A 21,105-nucleotide genomic window follows, 5' to 3' on the forward strand; every position below is an offset into this window, starting at 1 on the left:
TTACACCTCTGTCCTCTCTGCAGAGCGTCGCTCCTCACCCTCCTGATATAGATGAATCCTGCAGATTATTACACCTCTGTCCTCTCTGCAGAGCGTCGCTCCTCACCCTCCTGATATAGATGAATCCTGCAGATTATTACACCTCTGTCCTCTCTGCAGAGCGTCGCTCCTCACCCTCCTGATATAGATGAATCCTGCAGATTATTACACCTCTGTCCTCTCTGCAGAGCGTCGCTCCTCACCCTCCTGATATAGATGAATCCTGCAGATTATTACACCTCTGTCCTCTCTGCAGAGCGTCGCTCCTCACCCTCCTGATATAGATGAATCCTGCAGATTATTACACATCTGTCCTCTCTGCAGAGCGTCGCTCCTCACCCTCCTGATATAGATGAATCCTGCAGATTATTACACCTCTGTCCTCTCTGCAGAGCGTCGCTCCTCACCCTCCTGATATAGATGAATCCTGCAGATTATTACACCTCTGTCCTCTCTGCAGAGCGTCGCTCCTCACCCTCCTGATATACAGAGATAAATCCTGCAGATTATTACACCTCTGTCCTCTGCAGAGCGTCGCTCCTCACCCTCCTGATAGAGAGATGAATCCTGCAGATTATTACACCTCTGTCCTCTCTGCAGAGCGTCGCTCCTCACCCTCCTGATATAGAGATGAATCTTGCAGATTATTATACCTCTGTCCTCTCTGCAGAGCGTCATTCCTCCACCTCCTGATATAGAGAGATGAATGCTGCAGATTATTATACCTCTGTCCTCTGCAGAGCGTCGCTCCTCACTCTCCTTATAGAGATAAATCCTGCAGATTATTACACCTCTGTCCTCTCTGCAGAGCGTCGCTCCTCACCCTCCTGATAGAGAAATGAATCCTGCAGATTATACCTCCGTCCTCTGCAGAGCGTCGCTCCTCACCCTTCTGACACAGAGATGAATCCTGCAGATTATTACACCTCTGTCCTCTCTGCAGAGCATCATTCCTCCACCTCCTGATATAGAGAGATGAATCCTGCAGATTATTATACCTCTGTCCTCTGCAGAGCGTCGCTCCTCACCCTCCTTATAGAGATAAATCCTGCAGATTATTACACCTGTCCTCTCTGCAGAGCGTCATTCCTTCACCTCCTGACAAAGAGATAAATCCTGCAGACTATTACATCTCTGTCCTTTGCAGAGCATCGCTCCTCTACTTATGCATAGTGATATATCCTGCAGACTATTACACCACTGATCTCTACAGACCTACAGAGCATTGCTCCTATACCCCCTGACATATTTAGTGATGTGTTTTCATCTCTATCTTTGGCGCAGATTTCGGAGATTGGATGAAGCTCTGCAGAACCAGCGAGATTTGTTGGAAAATGTTATAACACAAGTGGAGGAAAAGAAAATAGTTGTGCAGGCAGCGGGGAAACAGATGGAGGAAAGGTGAGTGATGGAGGAGAGGTGAGAGATGCGGGAGAGGTGAGAGATGCGGGAGAGGTGAGAGATGCGGGAGAGGTGAGAGATGCGGGAGAGGTGAGAGATGCGGGAGAGGTGAGAGATGGGGGAGAGGTGAGAGATGCGGGAGAGGTGAGAGATGCGGGAGAGGTGAGAGATGCGGGAGAGGTGAGAGATGCGGGAGAGGTGAGAGATGCGGGAGAGGTGAGAGATGCGGGAGAGGTGAGAGATGCGGGAGAGGTGAGAGATGCGGGAGAGGTGAGAGATGGGGGAGAGGTGAGAGATGGGGGAGAGGTGAGAGATGCGGGAGAGGTGAGATGGAGAGGTGAGAGATGCGGAGAGAGGTGAGTGATGCGGAGAGAGGTGAGTGATGGGGGAGAGGCGAGTGATGGAGGAGAGGCGAGAGATGGAGGAAAGGCGAGTGATGGGGGAGAGGCGAGAGATGGGGGAGAGGCGAGAGATGGGGGAGAGGCGAGAGATGGGGGAGAGGCGAGAGATGGGGGAGAGGTGAGATGGAGGAGAGGCGAGAGATGGGGGAGAGGTGAGATGGAGGAGAGGTGAGAGATGCGGAGAGAGGTGAGATGGAGGAGAGGTGAGAGATGCGGAGAGAGGTGAGTGATGCGGAGAGAGGCGAGTGATGGGGGAGAGGCGAGTGATGGGGGAGAGGCGAGTGATGGGGGAGAGGCGAGTGATGGGGGAGAGGCGAGAGATGGAGGAGAGGCGAGTGATGGAGGAGAGGCGAGTGATGGGGGAGAGGCGAGAGATGGGGGAGAGGCGAGAGATGGGGGAGAGGCGAGAGATGGAGGAGTGGTGAGAGATGCAGGAGAGGTGGACGTCACCATAGGGATCAGGCTGGGTGGATGACGCCTGCCCTGATATCGTGACGTCAGGATCTGTAAACTGCGCTGTTACCTGGCCTGGTTTTGTGGGTGACTCGGGCAGAAGCTGACTTGTGCTTGCTCCATCTTCTGCAGGTTGTATGAGATAAAGCACATGCACAGGAAGGTGGAGAACCAGATAAAGATGACCAAGATGGTGCTAGTTAACGAGCTGAACAAGAGGATGAATGCTCTGCTGGAGCAGCTGGAGGTGAGCGGCAGCTGGAGCTCTGCCTCTGCCAACCGGACACAAGTGCCAGTCTTAAAGGGGTTGTCTGGCGATGCGCTCCTTCACCTTGGAAGGCGAGTGGTGACAATGGTGTCTGCACAGAAGTGCAGGACAGGTGCCTGACACCTCCTGGGTCCTGACGTCAAACTGAGCAGCACTGGACAACCCCTTTAAAAAGAAAAGATTCTGCACCCTGATGTGGTGGGAGGTGAAAACGTGACAAACGCTGCTCTAAATAAGAGCTGAGTGTTGTCAGCACCCCTCCCCCGCACAGATGATTTTCTAGCTCCGTTCTGACCTTATTTTGCTTGTATCTATTGCAGAAAATGACAAGCGAGAAGCAGCAGAAGTTCGAGCAGCAGCTGCAGTCAGTTCTTCTTATAAACCGTCAGCTGGAGCATGTGCAGAACTTTGTGAACTGGGCCATGTACAGCAAGAACAGCGTCCCCTTCCTGTTCAGCAAGGAGCTGGTATGTGCTGGAAATGGGCTATTACTGGTACACGGAGGATTAACGGTGGCAGGGAGAAGACCCGCATGGCACTATGTGGCCGCACAGTCAGATTACATCCCCGCTGCTCCTCTTTCTTCTGCCTCTGCCACTGCTCTACCACGATGCTCATGCACTAGAGAGAACAGTATGAGCTGAGCCATGACTTAGAGCGGCAGGTTCTGCAAGGATGGAAAAGGAAAAGTGTAATGTAAAATGTCTATAAAGTACGATGCTTTTCTGTAATCTTCTAGAATCCTCCATTCTATGAGAGAGTAGCCTGTCAGCTTTTGCAGCCCCCTCCTTTTGCCCCCCTTAGCAGCTGTGTGCATCTGAAACCTGATACCGGGCATTTCCTCTCGCAGCTTCTCTGCCCCCCCCTCCCAGCAACAGCCAGGAAAGGAAGTCTTTTGTTCTCAATATGAGTAGTAGGAAAAGAAGCATATCGCAAAAACCATATGGGACTGAGATATAAAACTCACATCTCTGCGTAGGCAGCGAAACCAACTTTCTAATCCCTAATTTTCATGATTCTAGTCTCTCCAGAAACTGAGATATGGATTGCTCCCAAATGGAGTGTCTTAATTATGGCATGATTGGTGTTGCTGGATTCTATTCGATAAATCACAAACAGTGATGCCCTATGTGTGTTGGTACGGGCTTTTCTCATTTAGATATAGTTATTCTAAGTTTTGTAGCCAAATCATAACTTAGAGAAAGGGGGGTTGGACCTCACCAGACCGCCCATTTCGTGAGGTCACAGACCCTAGGCTATAAGGTATTCCCTACCAAATTCCAGTCAGTTGGAGCTGCAGAGTCCGTGCTGACAAAAACCCCAGATGAGTGGGGACGTTTGACTAAGCGGCCCATCCCCCAGTCACATGGTCTGCCTAATACCACCTAAGCACATGTAAGTGTTACTTTCTGCCTTTTAATCCTTGTTGTCTTCATATACTTGTACTGTACATATTTAATGTCTCAACTTTATAGCAACTTTTATCTATGGTATCACTGCCCTTTTGGGAATAAATGATAAAATCTATTAGCTCTGTCTCCATGCTCTAAGAAACGAACTATGCGCCTTTGTTAGATAATCGCTACTAATTTGGGGGTTTGCCACGGACCCTCTTAATTAACTCTTTGATTAAATAAAGCGTGGCTGGTGGCAGCGTGGTGTGTACGGTTGGTTAGGCTGGTTGGCAGTCCGGAAGGGTCTTATATTGCTGGATGAGTGGTTGAGGCCACAGCATTGATAATTCCTTTACTGCAGTAGTCTAGTTGCCTGTGCACAACAAGCAGCCCGTCCGGCGACTAATTATCCTAGGTGCAGTTCCCTGACTGACCTGAGGGTAAGGGGGGCTCCAGAGAGCTGCGAGTTCCAAAGTGGAACTGAGAAAGTGGGATATACATAAATCCCCGCAGTTCTTGGAAGGTTGTTAGCAGTGGTGGGGCATCCAAAATACCCCCCCGCGGTAAATTGTTAGAGCAAGACTAGCTTCCTGTGTTTTGGTCACATGGTGCCAGTGGTGGGATAACTAAGATAAGCCCCCACTGTGCCTGTGATAGCCGTGTGCCGGCAGTGCGTCGCGTCCCTCCGTCCGCTGACAAACCCGTGTCAGTGGTGGGACCGCGACGTATTGGTGGCACCGGCCATGCTGTTCCTCACAAAAAGTGAGCCATAAAACGTGTAATCAGCTGCAGTCTGTGGCGTCTTGTAGAGGAATAATAGTTATTAGTTGTAGAATGAAGAGTTCTTTGTCATTTACTTAGTGTTTCACATTTACAAGATCTCTGCTTGCTGTCAGTAGAAGGCGACATTCCTGCCCTGAGGTAGCGATCCTGTGGTCGCAGTATCTCACAGCTGGCGGTTTGTTACAGTTGCATCTATAAGACTTGTCAGTGCAGATACAATGTGACATGCAGAGATCTGCTGCCGAGGATCGCCGCCACTGGAGCTGGAAAATGCACCCAAATCTAAATTCTGGGAGGGATGTGCAGATCAATATCAGATCATTGGTGGCCCAATGATTGTCAGACCCCGGTACAGCTGAATTCTCGGGCCGCTCACTGCCACCCCAGGATCAGCGGAATGACTGGCGCTCCAGCTACCACTGCCCTCGTCCACTTCACTATTTGCACGGCTCTGCGCTGATGATTGACAGGTCAGACCAGTGGCGCAGCTTTACTCTGCACCATTGGAGGAGCGCAGGCGCACGGAGGTGCCGGATCCATCAGCTTCACACAGAGTTTCCTAGCTCTATAGCAAAGAGTCTGCAGGTGCTGCGCTCCATGCCCTGAAAACCAGCCACCGCTGATAGACAGCAATGGCAGCCGGTAACCAAGGCAGCGAGCTGGAAATGATAGCATGTAAATATCCCAACATTCACGAGAATGGAGAGGATTTATGATGAGAGAGAAATTGGAAAGTTGCTTGTTTGTTGCTGAGGAAACCCCATTATCAGTGCTGCACCAGTAATTAACACTTCATGTTCCTGCAGATTGTTTTCCAGATGCAGCGACTTTTGGAAACGAGTTGCGGAAGTGACTTTGGACGTCCCCTGAAGATGAAATTTAGCTGGGAACCCTCTTTTTGGACCAAGCAAATTTCAAACCTTGGTACGACATTAGCCGAGAGACAGACAGATAGTAGGGGAGATTTATCAAAATGAGTCCAAAATAAAAGTGGAGCAGTCGCCCATGGTCACCAGCCAGGGACCCTCGGAAAATGCCGGATGCATGCCAATTGCACTTTTCCTTTGCACCAGATTTGATAAGTCTCCCCCATTAATCAAATATCTCTTCTGACTCCCACGTCTTCTCCGTAGGTTGCATATTGACGGACCCTGTGCACGTATCTCCTACTGATGCCGCCAGTTATGGACCCATAGAAGACGTGCAGTCATCAACGTATTACCCGGCTCATCACTCTGCCCCCAGCCCTCACCTGGCAGCCATCAATAGCTCCCAAAGCTACGCACCCACCGTCCAGTGCCCCACACCCGTCTGCTGTGCTCACTGCCATACGCTGCCCTCCATTACCAAGAGCCAGCCCACCGTAAGCCACCACATGAACTTCACCCATTCCACCACCATCAAGCAGCAGGTGGTGCAGCCCATACAGTACAGCGGCAGCAAGGAGCAGAAATGCCTGTCCCGACCTCTGAGAGTCATTCAGCCATGGCTGCCGCACCAGCCGCCCTCAGAGCACGAGAATTCCCCGTACTGGTCGGATAGTCAGACGCAGAGAGCCGCCATCCAGCCCCCTGTACAGAACGTAGCCCCCATATGTTCTGAGACATCGCAGGACTATAGCCAGGTGCACACTGCCATCCCGCTGAGTACCACAGCGCCATTACCGGCCCCCTCTGTGCAAATGCAACTGGGCCCAGTGCAAAGTGTCCAACAGCAGAGACAGCAGAGCCAAAGCCAGACCACGGTGTGCCCGGCAGACACCACCCACGAGCAGGTCATGCACCACAGTATGGACATCATCAACCAGCAGTTCGAGCTGGAGCAAATGCAGAAAGGACTGGAGCTTCTCCTCCAGAGCCAGCCATCAAGTGTCCAGCTGAACCAGAGCAAACAGCCGCAGCACGTCCAGCAAACCATAGTGGGCCAGATCAACTACATAGTGCGACAGCCCGCACCCCTGCCGCTGCAGAGCCAAGAGGACGCGCCTCCGGTCAGTATCACTCGTGCCATTGTATGTGTGTGGAATATCCCATATACAGAGAACAGAACGCGCAGATTAACGGAGCGCAACCACTCCATAAATGTATGGTGAAAGAAGGATGGTGCATGTGGATATCAGCATGCCCGATCCTCCAAGTGTACAGAGGAGAGAACACGTAGAGTAGCGGAGCACAACCACTCCATAAATGTATGGGGAAAGAAGGATGGTGCATGTGGCTATCAACATGCCCGATCCTCCCAGTGTACAGAGGAGAGAACACGTAGAGTAGCGGAGCACAACCACTCCATAAATGTATGGTGAAAGAAGGATGGTGCATGTGGATATCAGCATGCCCGATCCTCCAAGTGTACAGAGGAGAGAACACGTAGAGTAGCGGAGCACAACCACTCCATAAATGTATGGTGAAAGAAGGATGGTGCATGTGGCTATCAGCATGCCCGATCCTCCAAGTGTACAGAGGAGAGAACACGTAGAGTAGCGGAGCAAAACCACTCCATAAATGTATGGTGAAAGAAGGATGGTGCATGTGGCTATCAGCATGCCCGATCCTCCCAGTGTACAGAGGAGACAACACGTAGAGTAGCGGAGCACAACCACTCCATAAATGTATGGTGAAAGAAGGATGGTGCATGTGGCTATCAGCATGCCCGATCCTCCAAGTGTACAGAGGAGAGAACACGTAGAGTAGCGGAGCACAACCACTCCATAAATGTATGGTGAAAGAAGGATGGTGCATGTGGCTATCAGCATGCCCGATCCTCCAAGTGTACAGAGGAGAGAACACGTAGAGTAGCGGAGCACAACCACTCCATAAATGTATGGGGAAAAAAGGATGGTGCATGTGGATATCAGCATGCCCGATCCTCCCAGTGTACAGAGGAGAGAACACGTAGAGTAGCGGAGCGCAACCACTCCATAAATGTATGGGGAAAGAAGGATGGTGCATGTGGCTATCAGCATGCCCGATCCTCCAAGTGTACAGAGGAGAGAACACGTAGAGTAGCGGAGCACAACCACTCCATAAATGTATGGGGAAAGAAGGATGGTGCATGTGGCTATCAGCATGCCCGATCCTCCCAGTGTACAGAGGAGAGAACACGTAGAGTAGCGGAGCGCAACCACTCCATAATCGTATAAGGAAAGAAGAATGGTGCATGTGGCTATCAGCATGCCTGATCCTCCCAGTGTACAGAGGAGAGAACACGTAGAGTAGCGGAGCACAACCACTCCATAAATGTATGGGGAAAGAAGGATGGTGCATGTGGCTATCAGCATGCCCGATCCTCCCAGTGTACAGAGGAGAGAACACGTAGAGTAGCGGAGCACAACCACTCCATAAATGTATGGTAAAAGAAGGATGGTGCATGTGGCTATCAGCATGCCCGATCCTCCCAGTGTACAAAGGAGAGAACACGTAGAGTAGCGGAGCACAACCACTCCATAAATGTATGGGGAAAGAAGGATGGTGCATGTGGCTATCAGCATGCCCGATCCTCCCAGTGTACAGAGGAGAGAACACGTAGAGTAGCGGAGCACAACCACTCCATAAATGTATGGGGAAAGAAGGATGGTGCATGTGGATATCAGCATGCCCGATCCTCCCAGTGTACAGAGGAGAGAACACGTAGAGTAACGGAGCGCAACCACTCCATAATCGTATAAGGAAAGAAGGATCGTGCATGTGGCTATCAGCATGCCCGATCCTCCCAGTGTACAGAGGAGAGAACACGTAGAGTAACGGAGCACAACCACTCCATAAATGTATGGGGAAAGAAGGATGGTGCATGTGGCTATCAGCATGCCCGATCCTCCCAGTGTACAGAGGAGAGAACATGTAGAGTAGCGGAGCACAACCACTCCATAAATGTATGGGGAAAGAAGGATGGTGCATGTGGATATCAGCATGCCCGATCCTCCCAGTGTACAGAGGAGAGAACACGTAGAGTAACGGAGCGCAACCACTCCATAATCGTATAAGGAAAGAAGGATCGTGCATGTGGCTATCAGCATGCCCGCTCCTCCCAGTGTACAGAGGAGAGAACACGTAGAGTAGCGGAGCACAACCACTCCATAAACGTATGGGGAAAAAAGGATGGTGCATGTGGATATCAGCATGCCTGATCCTCCCCGTGTACAGAGGAGAGAACACGTAGAGTAACGGAGTGCAACCACTCCATAATCGTATGGTGAAAGAAGGATGGTGCATGTGGATATCGGCATGCCCAAACCTCCCAGTGTACAGAGGAGAGAACACGTAGAGTAGCGGAGCACAACCACTCCATAAACATATGGGGAAAGAAGGGTCGTGCATGTGGATATCGGCATGCCCGATTCTGCCCGTGTACAGAGGAGAGAACACGTAGAGTAGCGGAGCACAACAACTCCATAATCGTATAAGGAAAGAAGGATGGTGCATGTGGATATCAGCATGCCCGATCCTCCCAGTGTACAGAGGAGAGAACACAAAGAGTAGCGGAGCACAACCACTTCATAATCATATAAGGAAAGAAGGATGGTGCATGTGAATATCAGCATGCCCGATCCTCCCAGTGTACAGAGGAGAGAACGCGTAGCTTAGCGGAGCACAACCACTCCATAATCATATAAGGAAAGAAGGATCGTGCATGTGGATATCAGCATGCCTAATTCTCCCCGTCTACAGAGGAGAGAACACGTAGAGTAGCGGAGCACAACAACTCCATAAATGTATGGTGAAAGAAGGATGGTGCATGTGGCTATCAGCATGCCTGATCCTCCCAGTGTACAGAGGAGAGAACACGTAGAGTAGCGGAGCACAACCACTCCATAAACATATGGGGAAAGAAGGATCGTGCATGTGGATATTAGCATGCCCGATTCTCCCCATGTACAGAGGAGAGAACGCTTAGAGTAGCGGAGCACAACAACTCCATAAATGTATGGCGAAAGAAGGATCGTGCATGTGGATATCAGCATGCCCGATCCTCCCAGTGTACAGAGGAGAGAACACGTAGAGTAGCGGAGCACAACAACTCCATAAATGTATGGTGAAAGAAGGATCGTGCATGTGGATATCAGCATGCCCGATCCTCCCAGTGTACAGAGGAGAGAACACGAAGAGTAGCGGAGCACAACCACTCCATAATCTTATAAGGAAAGAAGGATGGTGCATGTGGATATCAGCATGCCCGATCATCCCAGTGTACAGAGGAGAGAACACGTAGAGTAGAGGAGCACAACTACTCCATAAATGTATGGTGAAAGAAGGATGGTGCATGTGGATATCAGCATGCCCGATTCTCCCCATGTACAGAGGAGAGAACGCTTAGAGTAGCGGAGCACAACAACTCCATAAATGTATGGTGAAAGAAGGATGGTGCATGTGGATATCAGCATGCCCGATCCTCCCAGTGTACAGAGGAGAGAACACGTAGAGTAGCGGAGCACAACCACTCCATAAACATATGGGGAAAGAAGGATCGTGCATGTGGATATTAGCATGCCCGATTCTCCCCATGTACAGAGGAGAGAACGCTTAGAGTAGCGGAGCACAACAACTCCATAAATGTATGGCGAAAGAAGGATCGTGCATGTGGATATCAGCATGCCCGATCCTCCCAGTGTACAGAGGAGAGAACACGTAGAGTAGCGGAGCACAACAACTCCATAAATGTATGGTGAAAGAAGGATCGTGCATGTGGATATCAGCATGCCCGATCCTCCCAGTGTACAGAGGAGAGAACACGAAGAGTAGCGGAGCACAACCACTCCATAATCTTATAAGGAAAGAAGGATGGTGCATGTGGATATCAGCATGCCCGATCATCCCAGTGTACAGAGGAGAGAACACGTAGAGTAGAGGAGCACAACTACTCCATAAATGTATGGTGAAAGAAGGATGGTGCATGTGGATATCAGCATGCCCGATTCTCCCCATGTACAGAGGAGAGAACGCTTAGAGTAGCGGAGCACAACTCCATAAATGTATGGTGAAAGAAGGATGGTGCATGTGGATATCAGCATGCCCGATCCTCCCAGTGTACAGAGGAGAGAACACGTAGAGTAGCGGAGCACAACCACTCCATAAACATATGGGGAAAGAAGGATCGTGCATGTGGCTATCAGCATGCCCGATCTTCCCAGTGTACAGAGGAGAGAACATGTAGAGTAGCAGAGCACAACCACTCCATAATCGTATAAGGAAAAAGGATCGTGCATGTGGATATCAGCATGCCTGATCCTCCCAGTGAACAGAGGAGAGAACACGTAGAGTAGCGGAGCACAACAACTACATAAATGTATGGTGAAAGAAGGATGGTGCATGTGGATATCAGCATGCCCGATCTTCCCAGTGTACAGAGGAGAGAACACGTAGAGTAGCGGAGCACAACAACTACATAAATGTATGGTGAAAGAAGGATGGTGCATGTGGATATCAGCATGCCCGATCTTCCCAGTGGACAGAGGAGAGAACACGTAGAGTAGCGGAGCACAACAACTCCATAAATGTATGGTGAAAGAAGGATGGTGCATGTGGCTATCAGCATGCCCGATCCTCCCAGTGTACAGAGGAGAGAACACGTAGAGTAGCGGAGCACAACAACTCCATAAATGTATGGGGAAAGAAGGATCATGCATGTGGATATCAGCATGCCTGATCCTCCCCGTGTACAGAGGAGAGAACACGTAGAGTAACGGAGTACAACCACTCCATAAACATATGGGGAAAGAAGGATCGTGCATGTGGTTATCAGCATACCTGATCCTCCCCGTGTACAGAGGAGAGAACGCGTAGAGTAGCGGAGCACAACCACTCCATAATTGTGTAAGGAAAGAAGGATGGTGCATGTGGATATCAGCATGCCCGATTCTCCCCGTGTACAGAGGAGAGAACGCGTAGAGTAGCGGAGCACAACAACTCCATAAATGTATGGTGAAAGAAGGATGGTGCATGTGGATATCAGCATGCCCGATCCTCCCAGTGTACAGAGAAGAGAACACGTAGAGTAGCGGAGCACAACCACTCCATAAACATATGGGGAAAGAAGGATGGTGCATGTGGATATCAGCATGCCCGATTCTCCCCGTGTACAGAGGAGAGAACGCGTAGAGTAACGGAGCACAACCACTCCATAAACATATGGAGAAAGAAGGATCGTGCATGTGGATATCAGCATGCCCGATTCTCCCCGTGTACAGAGGAGAGAACGCGTAGAGTAGCGGAGCACAACCACTCCATAATCGTGTAAGGAAAGAAGGATCGTGCATGTGGATATCAGCATGCCCGATCCTCCCCGTGTACAGAGGAGAGAACACGTAGAGTAGCGGAGCACAACCACTCCATAATCTTATAAGGAAAGAAGGATGGTGCATGTGGATATCAGCATGCCCGATCCTCCCTGTGTACAGAGGAGAGAACACATAGAGAAGCGGAGCACAACTACTCCATAATCTTATAAGGAAAGAAGGATGGTGCATGTGGATATCAGCATGCCCGATCCTCCCAGTGTACAGAGAAGAGAACACGTAGAGTGGCGGAGCACAACCACTCCATAATAGTACAAGGAAAGAAGGATCGTGCATGTGGATATCAGCATGCCTGATCCTCCCCGTCTACAGAGGAGAGAACACGTAGAGTAACGGAGCGCAACCACTCCATAATCGTATAAGGAAAGAAGGATGGTGAATGTGGATATCAGCATGCCTGATCCTCCCAGTGTACAGAGGAGAGAACACGTAGAGCAGCGGAGCACAACCACTCCATAATCATACAAGGAAAGAAGGATGGTGCATGTGGATATCAGCATGCCCGATCCTCCCAGTGTACAGAGGAGAGAACACGTAGAGCAGCGGAGCACAACCACTCCATAATCGTACAAGGAAAGAAGGATCGTGCATGTGGATATCAGCATGCCTGATCCTCCCCGTCTACAGAGGAGAGAACGCGTAGAGTAGCGGAGCACAACCACTCCATAATCGTGTAAGGAAAGAAGGATCGTGCATGTGGATATCAGCATGCCCGATCCTCCCCGTGTACAGAGGAGAGAACACGAAGAGTAGCGGAGCACAACCACTCCATAATCTTATAAGGAAAGAAGGATGGTGCATGTGGATATCAGCATGCCCGATCCTCCCTGTGTACAGAGGAGAGAACACATAGAGTAGCGGAGCACAACCACTCCATAATCGTATAAGGAAAGAAGGATCGTGCATGTGGATATCAGCATGCCCGATCCTCCCCGTGTACAGAGGAGAGAACACGAAGAGTAGCGGAGCACAACCACTTCATAATCTTATAAGGAAAGAAGGATGGTGCATGTGGCTATCAGCATGCCCGATCCTCCCCGTGTACAGAGGAGAGAACACGAAGAGTAGCGGAGCACAACCACTCCATAATCTTATAAGGAAAGAAGGATGGTGCATGTGGATATCAGCATGCCCGATCCTCCCTGTGTACAGAGGAGAGAACACATAGAGTAGCGGAGCACAACCACTCCATAATCGTATAAGGAAAGAAGGATCGTGCATGTGGATATCAGCATGCCCGATCCTCCCCGTGTACAGAGGAGAGAACACGAAGAGTAGCGGAGCACAACCACTTCATAATCTTATAAGGAAAGAAGGATGGTGCATGTGGCTATCAGCATGCCCGATCCTCCCAGTGTACAGAGGAGAGAACACATAGAGTAGCGGAGCACAACCACTCCATAATCGTATAAGGAAAGAAGGATCGTGCATGTGGATATCAGCATGCCCGATCCTCCCAGTGTACAGAGGAGAGAACACGTAGATAATAAGTAACAAGTGCATGCTGCACTGTATGCGCTCATATTGTGAAGGATATAAATATGAAAGAGGACCTGTCACTTGCTCCAAAAAATTGAGTTTAATACCTTGTTAAAAAAAAAGGAAAAAATGTCCAGTTGCACTACAAGCAGAGATTTCACATACTGCGCTCCAGGAGAAATGAATCTGAAAAGCTTTGCAGTGATGTGAGCAACACAAAATGGGAAAAGGCAGCAGAATCTGGGAAGATCGAGGATTTTTACAAGGTATTCAACTCTTTTTTTGTGCAAGTGAGAAGTAATCAGGGAATTCTAATAACGAAAGCAAGAAAAACATGAAATATAAAGAATAAAGTGTGGCGTGCGCACAGCGTAAAGTGTGTATAAAACGCAGGATGGAGTGTATACAGCACACAGCGTAAAGTGTGTATAAAACGCAGGATGGAGTGTATACAGCACACAGCATGCAGCATATATATAGTAATGTATAAAATATACAGAATAGTGTGTAGATGTATAGTGCAGCAAGCATATAAAGTAATGTAGAGCGCGGTGTGGAGATGGTGTAATGTAGAGCGCGGTGCAGAGATGGTGTAATGTAGAGCGCGGTGCGGAGATGGTGTAATGTAGAGATTGGTGCGGAGATGGTGTAATGTAGAGATTGGTGCGGAGATGGTGTAATGTAGAGAGTGGTGCGGAGATGGTGTAATGTAGAGAGTGGTGCGGAGATGGTGTAATGGAGATGGTGTAATGTAGAGAGTGGTGCAGAGATGGTGTAATGGAGATGGTGTAATGTAGAGATTGGTGCGGAGATGGTGTAATGTAGAGATTGGTGCGGAGATGGTGTAATGTAGAGAGTGGTGCAGAGATGGTGTAATGTAGAGAGTGGTGCGGAGATGGTGTAATGTAGAGAGTGGTGCGGAGATGGTGTAATGGAGATGGTGTAATGTAGAGAGTGGTGCAGAGATGGTGTAATGGAGATGGTGTAATGTAGAGATTGGTGCGGAGATGGTGTAATGTAGAGATTGGTGCGGAGATGGTGTAATGTAGAGATTGGTGCGGAGATGGTGTAATGTAGAGAGTGGTGCGGAGATGGTGTAATGTAGAGAGTGGTGCGGAGATGGTGTAATGGAGATGGTGTAATGTAGAGAGTGGTGCAGAGATGGTGTAATGGAGATGGTGTAATGTAGAGATTGGTGCGGAGATGGTGTAATGTAGAGATTGGTGCGGAGATGGTGTAATGTAGAGAGTGGTGCAGAGATGGTGTAATGTAGAGCGTGGTGCAGAGATGGTGTAATGGAGATGGTGTAATGTAGAGAGCGGTGCATAGATGGTGTAATGTAGAGCGCAGTGCAGAGATGGTGTAATGTAGAGCGTGGTGCAGAGATGGTGTAATGTAGAGAGCGGTGCGGAGATGGTGTAATGTAGAGAGCGGTGCGGAGATGGTGTAATGTAGAGAGCGGTGCAGAGATGGTGTAATGTAGAGCGTGGTGCGGAGATGGTGTAATGTAGAGAGCGGTGCATAGATGGTGTAATGTAGAGCGTGGTGCGGAGATGGTGTAATGTAGAGAGCGGTGCGGAGATGGTGTAATGTAGAGCGCGGTGCGGAGATGGTGTAATGTAGAGAGCGGGGCGGAGATGGTGTAATGTAGAGAGCGGGGCGGAGATGGTGTAATGTAGAGCGCGGTGCAGAGATGGTGTAATGTAGAGAGCGGGGCGGAGATGGTGTAATGTAGAGCGCGGTGCAGAGATGGTGTAATGTAGAGAGCGGGGCGGAGATGGTGTAATGTAGAGCGCGGTGCAGAGATGGTGTAATGTAGAGAGCGGGGCGGAGATGGTGTAATGTAGAGCGCAGTGCAGAGATGATGTAATGTAGAGAGCGGGGCGGAGATGGTGTAATGTAGAGCGTGGTGCAGAGATGGTGTAATGTAGAGCACGGTGCGGAGATGGTGTAATGTAGCGAGTGGTGCAGAGATGGTGTAATGTAGAGAGCGGTGCAGAGATGGTGTAATGTAGAGCGCAGTGCAGAGATGGTGTAATGTAGCGAGTGGTGCAGAGATGGTGTAATGTAGAGCGCGGTGCGGAGATGGTGTAATGTAGAGATTGGTGCGGAGATGGTGTAATGTAGAGATTGGTGCGGAGATGGTGTAATGTAGAGAGTGGTGCGGAGATGGTGTAATGTAGAGAGTGGTGCAGAGATGGTGTAATGGAGATGGTGTAATGTAGAGATTGGTGCGGAGATGGTGTAATGTAGAGAGTGGTGCAGAGATGGTGTAATGTAGAGCGTGGTGCAGAGATGGTGTAACGGAGATGGTGTAATGTAGAGCGCAGTGCAGAGATGGTGTAATGTAGAGCGCGGTGCAGAGATGGTGTAATGTAGATCGCGGTGCGGAGATGGTGTAATGTAGAGCGCGGTGCAGAGATGGTGTAATGTAGAGCGTGGTGCGGAGATGGTGTAATGTAGAGAGCGGTGCGGAGATGGTGTAATGTAGAGAGCGGTGCGGAGATGGTGTAATGTAGAGAGCGGTGCAGAGATGGTGTAATGTAGAGCGTGGTTCGGAGATGGTGTAATGTAGAGAGCGGTGCATAGATGGTGTAATGTAGAGCGTGGTGCAGAGATGGTGTAATGTAGAGCACGGTGCGGAGATGGTGTAATGTAGCGAGTGGTGCAGAGATGGTGTAATGTAGAGAGCGGTGCAGAGATGGTGTAATGTAGAGCGCAGTGCAGAGATGGTGTAATGTAGCGAGTGGTGCAGAGATGGTGTAATGTAGAGAGCGGTGCAGAGATGGTGTAATGTAGAGAGCGGGGCGGAGATGGTGTAATGTAGAGAGCGGGGGGGAGATGGTGTAATGTAGAGAGCGGGGGGGAGATGGTGTAATGTAGCGAGTGGTGCAGAGATGGTGTAATGTAGAGCACGGTGCGGAGATGGTGTAATGTAGAGAGCGGGGCGGAGATGGTGTAATGTAGAGAGCGGGGGGGAGATGGTGTAATGTAGAGCGCGGTGCAGAGATGGTGTAATGTAGAGCGCGGTGCAGAGATGGTGTAATGTAGAGAGCGGTGCAGAGATGGTGTAATGTAGAGAGCGGGGCGGAGATGGTGTAATGTAGAGAGCGGGGGGGAGATGGTGTAATGTAGAGCGCGGTGCAGAGATGGTGTAATGTAGAGCGCGGTGCAGAGATGGTGTAATGTAGAGCGCGGTGCAGAGATGGTGTAATGTAGAGCGCGGTGCAGAGATGGTGCAATGTAGAGCGCGGTGCAGAGATGGTGTAATGTAGAGCGCAGTGCAGAGACGATGTTGTAAGGATATCTTCGTGTATTCTGACATTTTACGATATTATGATCCTTAAAGGCAATCTGTTGGCAGGTTTTTGTCACCTAATCAGAGCAACAGTACTTTGTAGAGAGAGGTTAGGTTCCCAGCAGAGAGGATCGCCTTCACATGGCTGCTGGCCACACATGAATTGGCCAGGTTATAAGTATCTACGTTTTTCCTATATTCTGGGGCAGTATTGCAATTCCAATTTCATATATTTTGTGTTTGCATGTCATAGTGTTACAGAGTGCAGCTTTGTCAGTGAGACATGGCTGGAATCAGGGTCTCTTGCTGCTCTCAGGTGGGGAGCAAATCTTGGGGACAGCTTCCCTTTCTTGGTCATGATTAAGGCAGCCCAGGGCGGGCGGTAATAATGTGGGTGCTAATCTCTGCATTGTCTGCTGATATTTCAGGTCTGTGATGAGCCCATCTCACCCGGGGGTCACACCGTTGATTTATCCCCAGCAACCGCTCATTCTCCTGGGAATCCGCAGTCACAGTCAATAGCTGATGAGATTATTGCGGCGGTGGAGAGTGACGCGTGCCGGAGGAACCAGCTCTCCGCAAATCCATCACGGAAGGTGCGTGCCATCGGGAAAGGGGAGATCTCCAATACATGGCTGGCAGTAATCTCGGCTGTCTCTCTTGCTTGCTTTTCTCCTGTGCTCTCTGAGAGAAGTTGCGAGGTGGCTTATCTCAGGAGAACAAATGGATCGGCGATCCAAAACTCAGACCTGTTGGATCCTTAACTCCCCCAATAATCATCTGTCTGGGGTCCACATGCACATGAGACTGTCGTCCGAACCCAGCGATATAGGAGGGCTCGGCTGCAATCTGACAATTCAAGCGTAAAACCCCCCATACACATAAGACCAAAGTACTGATAAAGCTGCCCCTTTCCGTATCAGTCCCTAACCAATTCAGGATCTCTGCTTCTTGTCAGTGACCCGACTTCTTCCAGGTTTGCGGCATAGATGGTGTCTACAGATCTGCTCCGCAGGCCCGTAGTGATGTAAACAAGAATGTTCTCCCTCACCGACAGAAAGTATAGATCTTGAACATGTCAGATTGTTTTCCATGATTAAACTCTGTTAGGGGGAGACCGGGGGCCCATTTAGCACTGTATATGGTCAGTCTTTGGTGGCGTCTAACATTTGCTTCCATTGTGCACAGCAGAGGGTTTGTTACAATGTAGCAGTGCAGGTTCTTACCTACTGTACACAGATACATTGTAAAAAGCCCATCATCAGCCTTCTATGGCGTGGGCTTGTCACCGCTTCTTTCGCTGAGTGCAGATCTGTGGCTTCATCCACTCGAGTGCGGTAATTTCTCCGCTCTCCACAAGCAGTGGACGCCGGCACTGCCGTGCGCGCTAAGTGACTCCATATATGACTGACGGACTCACTTCTTTGTTTCTTTTGCAGCGTTCAGCCTCAGAAAGTTTCTCAAATTCTCCAGTACTAGAATTGTCATCTCCCAGACTTTCTCGCTCCGTGGATCCCCAAATGCAAGGGGTGACCTGCCAGTTCTTCAGTGAGCCCCAAGACAGGTGCTATGGAAGTGAAGTGGAGACCGAGAGAATCGCTGCCTATGGCGCAGTGGAAGCAGCTGTGGCGGAGGAGATGCATCTAGAGCCCAATGATCACCTAGCAACAGGGGGCGCTCTCCTGGGGAATGCAATATGTAAGGTATGGTTTACTGATCCCTGGAGGACTGTAGCACAAACAATGCCGAGCTCTGAGGCCGCACTCCGCGTAGATCAGGGACCGTGTACAGCCGCAGGGCTCCCAGCTCCACACACAGGGCCTTCAGGGCGTAAATGATACATTATACAATGCAAGTGTAACAGCTTCGTATTACCAATGTCATCACACATAAGAACCCTCAGAGTAGGAGATAGCACAGTGTCCTCCTGTGTGCCCCAAGTGTCAGCATCCCTCTCATCCTGTGCCCCGAGTGTCAGCGTCCTCGTCCTGTGCCCTGAGTGTCAGCGTCCTTGTCCTGTGCCCCGAGTGTCAGCGTCCTCGTCCTGTGCCCTGAGTGTCAATTATCTTTTACTTCAAGTATCGGTGTCATTATCCAGTTCTCTAAGTGTAAGATCATCCTCTACTCCGAGCGTCAGCGTCATTATCCCGTACCCCGAGTGTCAGCGTCATTATCCCATACCCCAACTGTCGGCGTTATTATCCCATACCCCGAGTGTCAGCGCCATTATCCCATACCCCGAGTGTCAGCGCCATTATCCCATACCCCGAGTGTCAGCGCCATTATCCCATACCCCGAGTGTCGGCGTCATTATCCCATACCCCAACTGTCGGCGTTATTATCCCATACCCCAACTGTCAGCGTCATTATCCCGTACCCCAAGTGTCAGTGTCATTATCCCAGCGTCATTATCCCGTACCCCAACTGTCAGCGTCATTATCCCGTACCCCGAGTGTCAGCGTCATTATCCCGTACCCCGAGTGTCAGCGTCATTACCCTGTACCCCGAGTGTCAGCATCATTATCCCGTACCCCGAGTGTCAGCATCATTACCCCGTACCCCGAGTGTCAGCATCATTACCCCGTACCCCGAGTGTCAGCATCATTATCCCGTACCCCGAGTGTCAGCGTCATTATCCCGTACCCCAACTGTCAGCGTCATTGTCCCATACCCAGAGTGTCAGTGTTATTTTCTCGTACCCCGAGTGTCAGCGTCATTATCCCGTACCCCGAGTGTCAGCATCGTTATCCCATACCCCGAGTGTCAGCGTCATTATCCCGTACCCCGAGTGTCAGCATCCTTATCCCGTACCCCGAGTGTCAGCATCGTTATCCCGTACCCCGAGTGTCAGCATCGTTATCCCGTACCCCGAGTGTCAGCGTCATTATCCCATACCGAGTGTCAGCGTCATTATCCCATACCCCAACTGTCAGCGTCATTATCCCATACTCCAACTGTCAGCGTCATTATCCCATACCCCAACTGTCAGCGTCATTATACCGTACCCCGAGTGTCAGCGTCATTATCCCATACCCCAACCGTCAGCGTCATTATCCTGTACTCCAACTTTCAGCGTCATTACCCTGTACCCCGAGTGTCAGCATCATTATCCCGTACCCCGAGTGTCAGCGTCATTACCCTGTACCCCGAGTGTCAGCATCATTATCCAATACCCCGAGTGTCAGCATCATTATCCCATACCCCGAGTGTCAGTGTCATTATCCCGTACCCTGAGTGTCAGTGTCATTTTCTCGTACCCCGAGTGTCAGCATCATTATCCAATACCCCGAGTGTCAGCATCATTATCCCATACCCCAACTGTCAGCGTCATTGTCCCATACCCTGAGTGTCAGCATCATTATCCCATACCCAGAGTGTCAGCATCATTATCCCGTACCCCGAGTGTCAGCGTCATTATCCCGTACCTCAAATGTCAGTCATTTCCCGTACCCCAACTGTCAGCGTCATTGTCCCATACCCTGAGTGTCAGCGTCATTATCCCGTACCCCAACTGTCAGCATCATTATCCTGTACCCCGAGTGTCAGCGTCATTATCCCGTACCCCAACTGTCGGCGTTATTATCCCGTACCCCGAGTGTCAGCGTCATTATCCCGTACCCCGAGTGTCAGCGTCATTACACTGTACCCCGAGTGTCAGCATCATTATCCCGTACCCCGAGTGTCAGCGTCATTATCCCGTACCCCGAGTGTCAGCATTGTTATCCCGTACCCCGAGTGTCAGCATCATTATCCCATACCCCGAGTGTCAGCGTCATTATCCCGTACCCTGAATGTCAGTCATTATCCCTTACCCCAACTGTCAGCGTCATTATCCCGTACCCCGAGTGTCTGCGTCATTGTCCCATACCCCGAGTGTCTGCGTCATTGTCCCATACCCCGAGTGTCTGCGTCATTGTCCCATACCCCGAGTGTCAGTGTCATTGTCCCGTACCCCGAGTGTCAGTGTCATTATCCCGTACCCCGAGTGTCTGCGTCATTATCCCGTACCCCGAGTGTCAGCGTCATTATCCCGTACCCTGAATGTCAGTCATTATCCCTTACCCCAACTGTCAGCGTCATTATCCCGTACCCCGAGTGTCTGCGTCATTGTCCCATACCCCGAGTGTCAGTGTCATTATTCCGCACCCCGAGTGTCTGCGTCATTATCCTGTACCCCAACTATCAGCGTCATTATCCCATACAAGTGTCAGCGTCATTATCCCATACCCTGAGTGTCAGCGTCATTGTCCCATACCCCGAGTGTCAATGTCTTTGTCCCATACCTCAACTGTCAGCGTCAT

General features: G+C 50.3%; 1 protein-coding gene across 3 annotated transcripts in view; it reads left to right on the top strand.

Annotated features, from left to right (window-relative positions):
• The window catches only part of TRIM66 (tripartite motif containing 66), a 60,454-nt gene that overhangs the window by 16,401 nt on the left and 22,948 nt on the right, over window positions 1-21,105 (top strand). For all 3 annotated transcript variants that reach the window (XM_073545190.1, XM_073545192.1, XM_073545191.1), the window contains 7 exons: window positions 1,324-1,440; window positions 2,427-2,541; window positions 2,883-3,029; window positions 5,546-5,663; window positions 5,873-6,729; window positions 17,233-17,400; window positions 18,244-18,507. In XM_073545190.1, coding sequence (XP_073401291.1) covers window positions 1,324-1,440; window positions 2,427-2,541; window positions 2,883-3,029; window positions 5,546-5,663; window positions 5,873-6,729; window positions 17,233-17,400; window positions 18,244-18,507 — 1,786 coding nt within the window. The remainder of the gene's footprint in view (window positions 1-1,323; window positions 1,441-2,426; window positions 2,542-2,882; window positions 3,030-5,545; window positions 5,664-5,872; window positions 6,730-17,232; window positions 17,401-18,243; window positions 18,508-21,105) is intronic.

Source organism: Dendrobates tinctorius, unplaced genomic scaffold (genome assembly GCF_039654945.1).
Source record: "Dendrobates tinctorius isolate UK_male_01 unplaced genomic scaffold, ASM3965494v1 ptg000142l, whole genome shotgun sequence".
Classification (NCBI taxonomy): domain Eukaryota; kingdom Metazoa; phylum Chordata; class Amphibia; order Anura; family Dendrobatidae; genus Dendrobates; species Dendrobates tinctorius.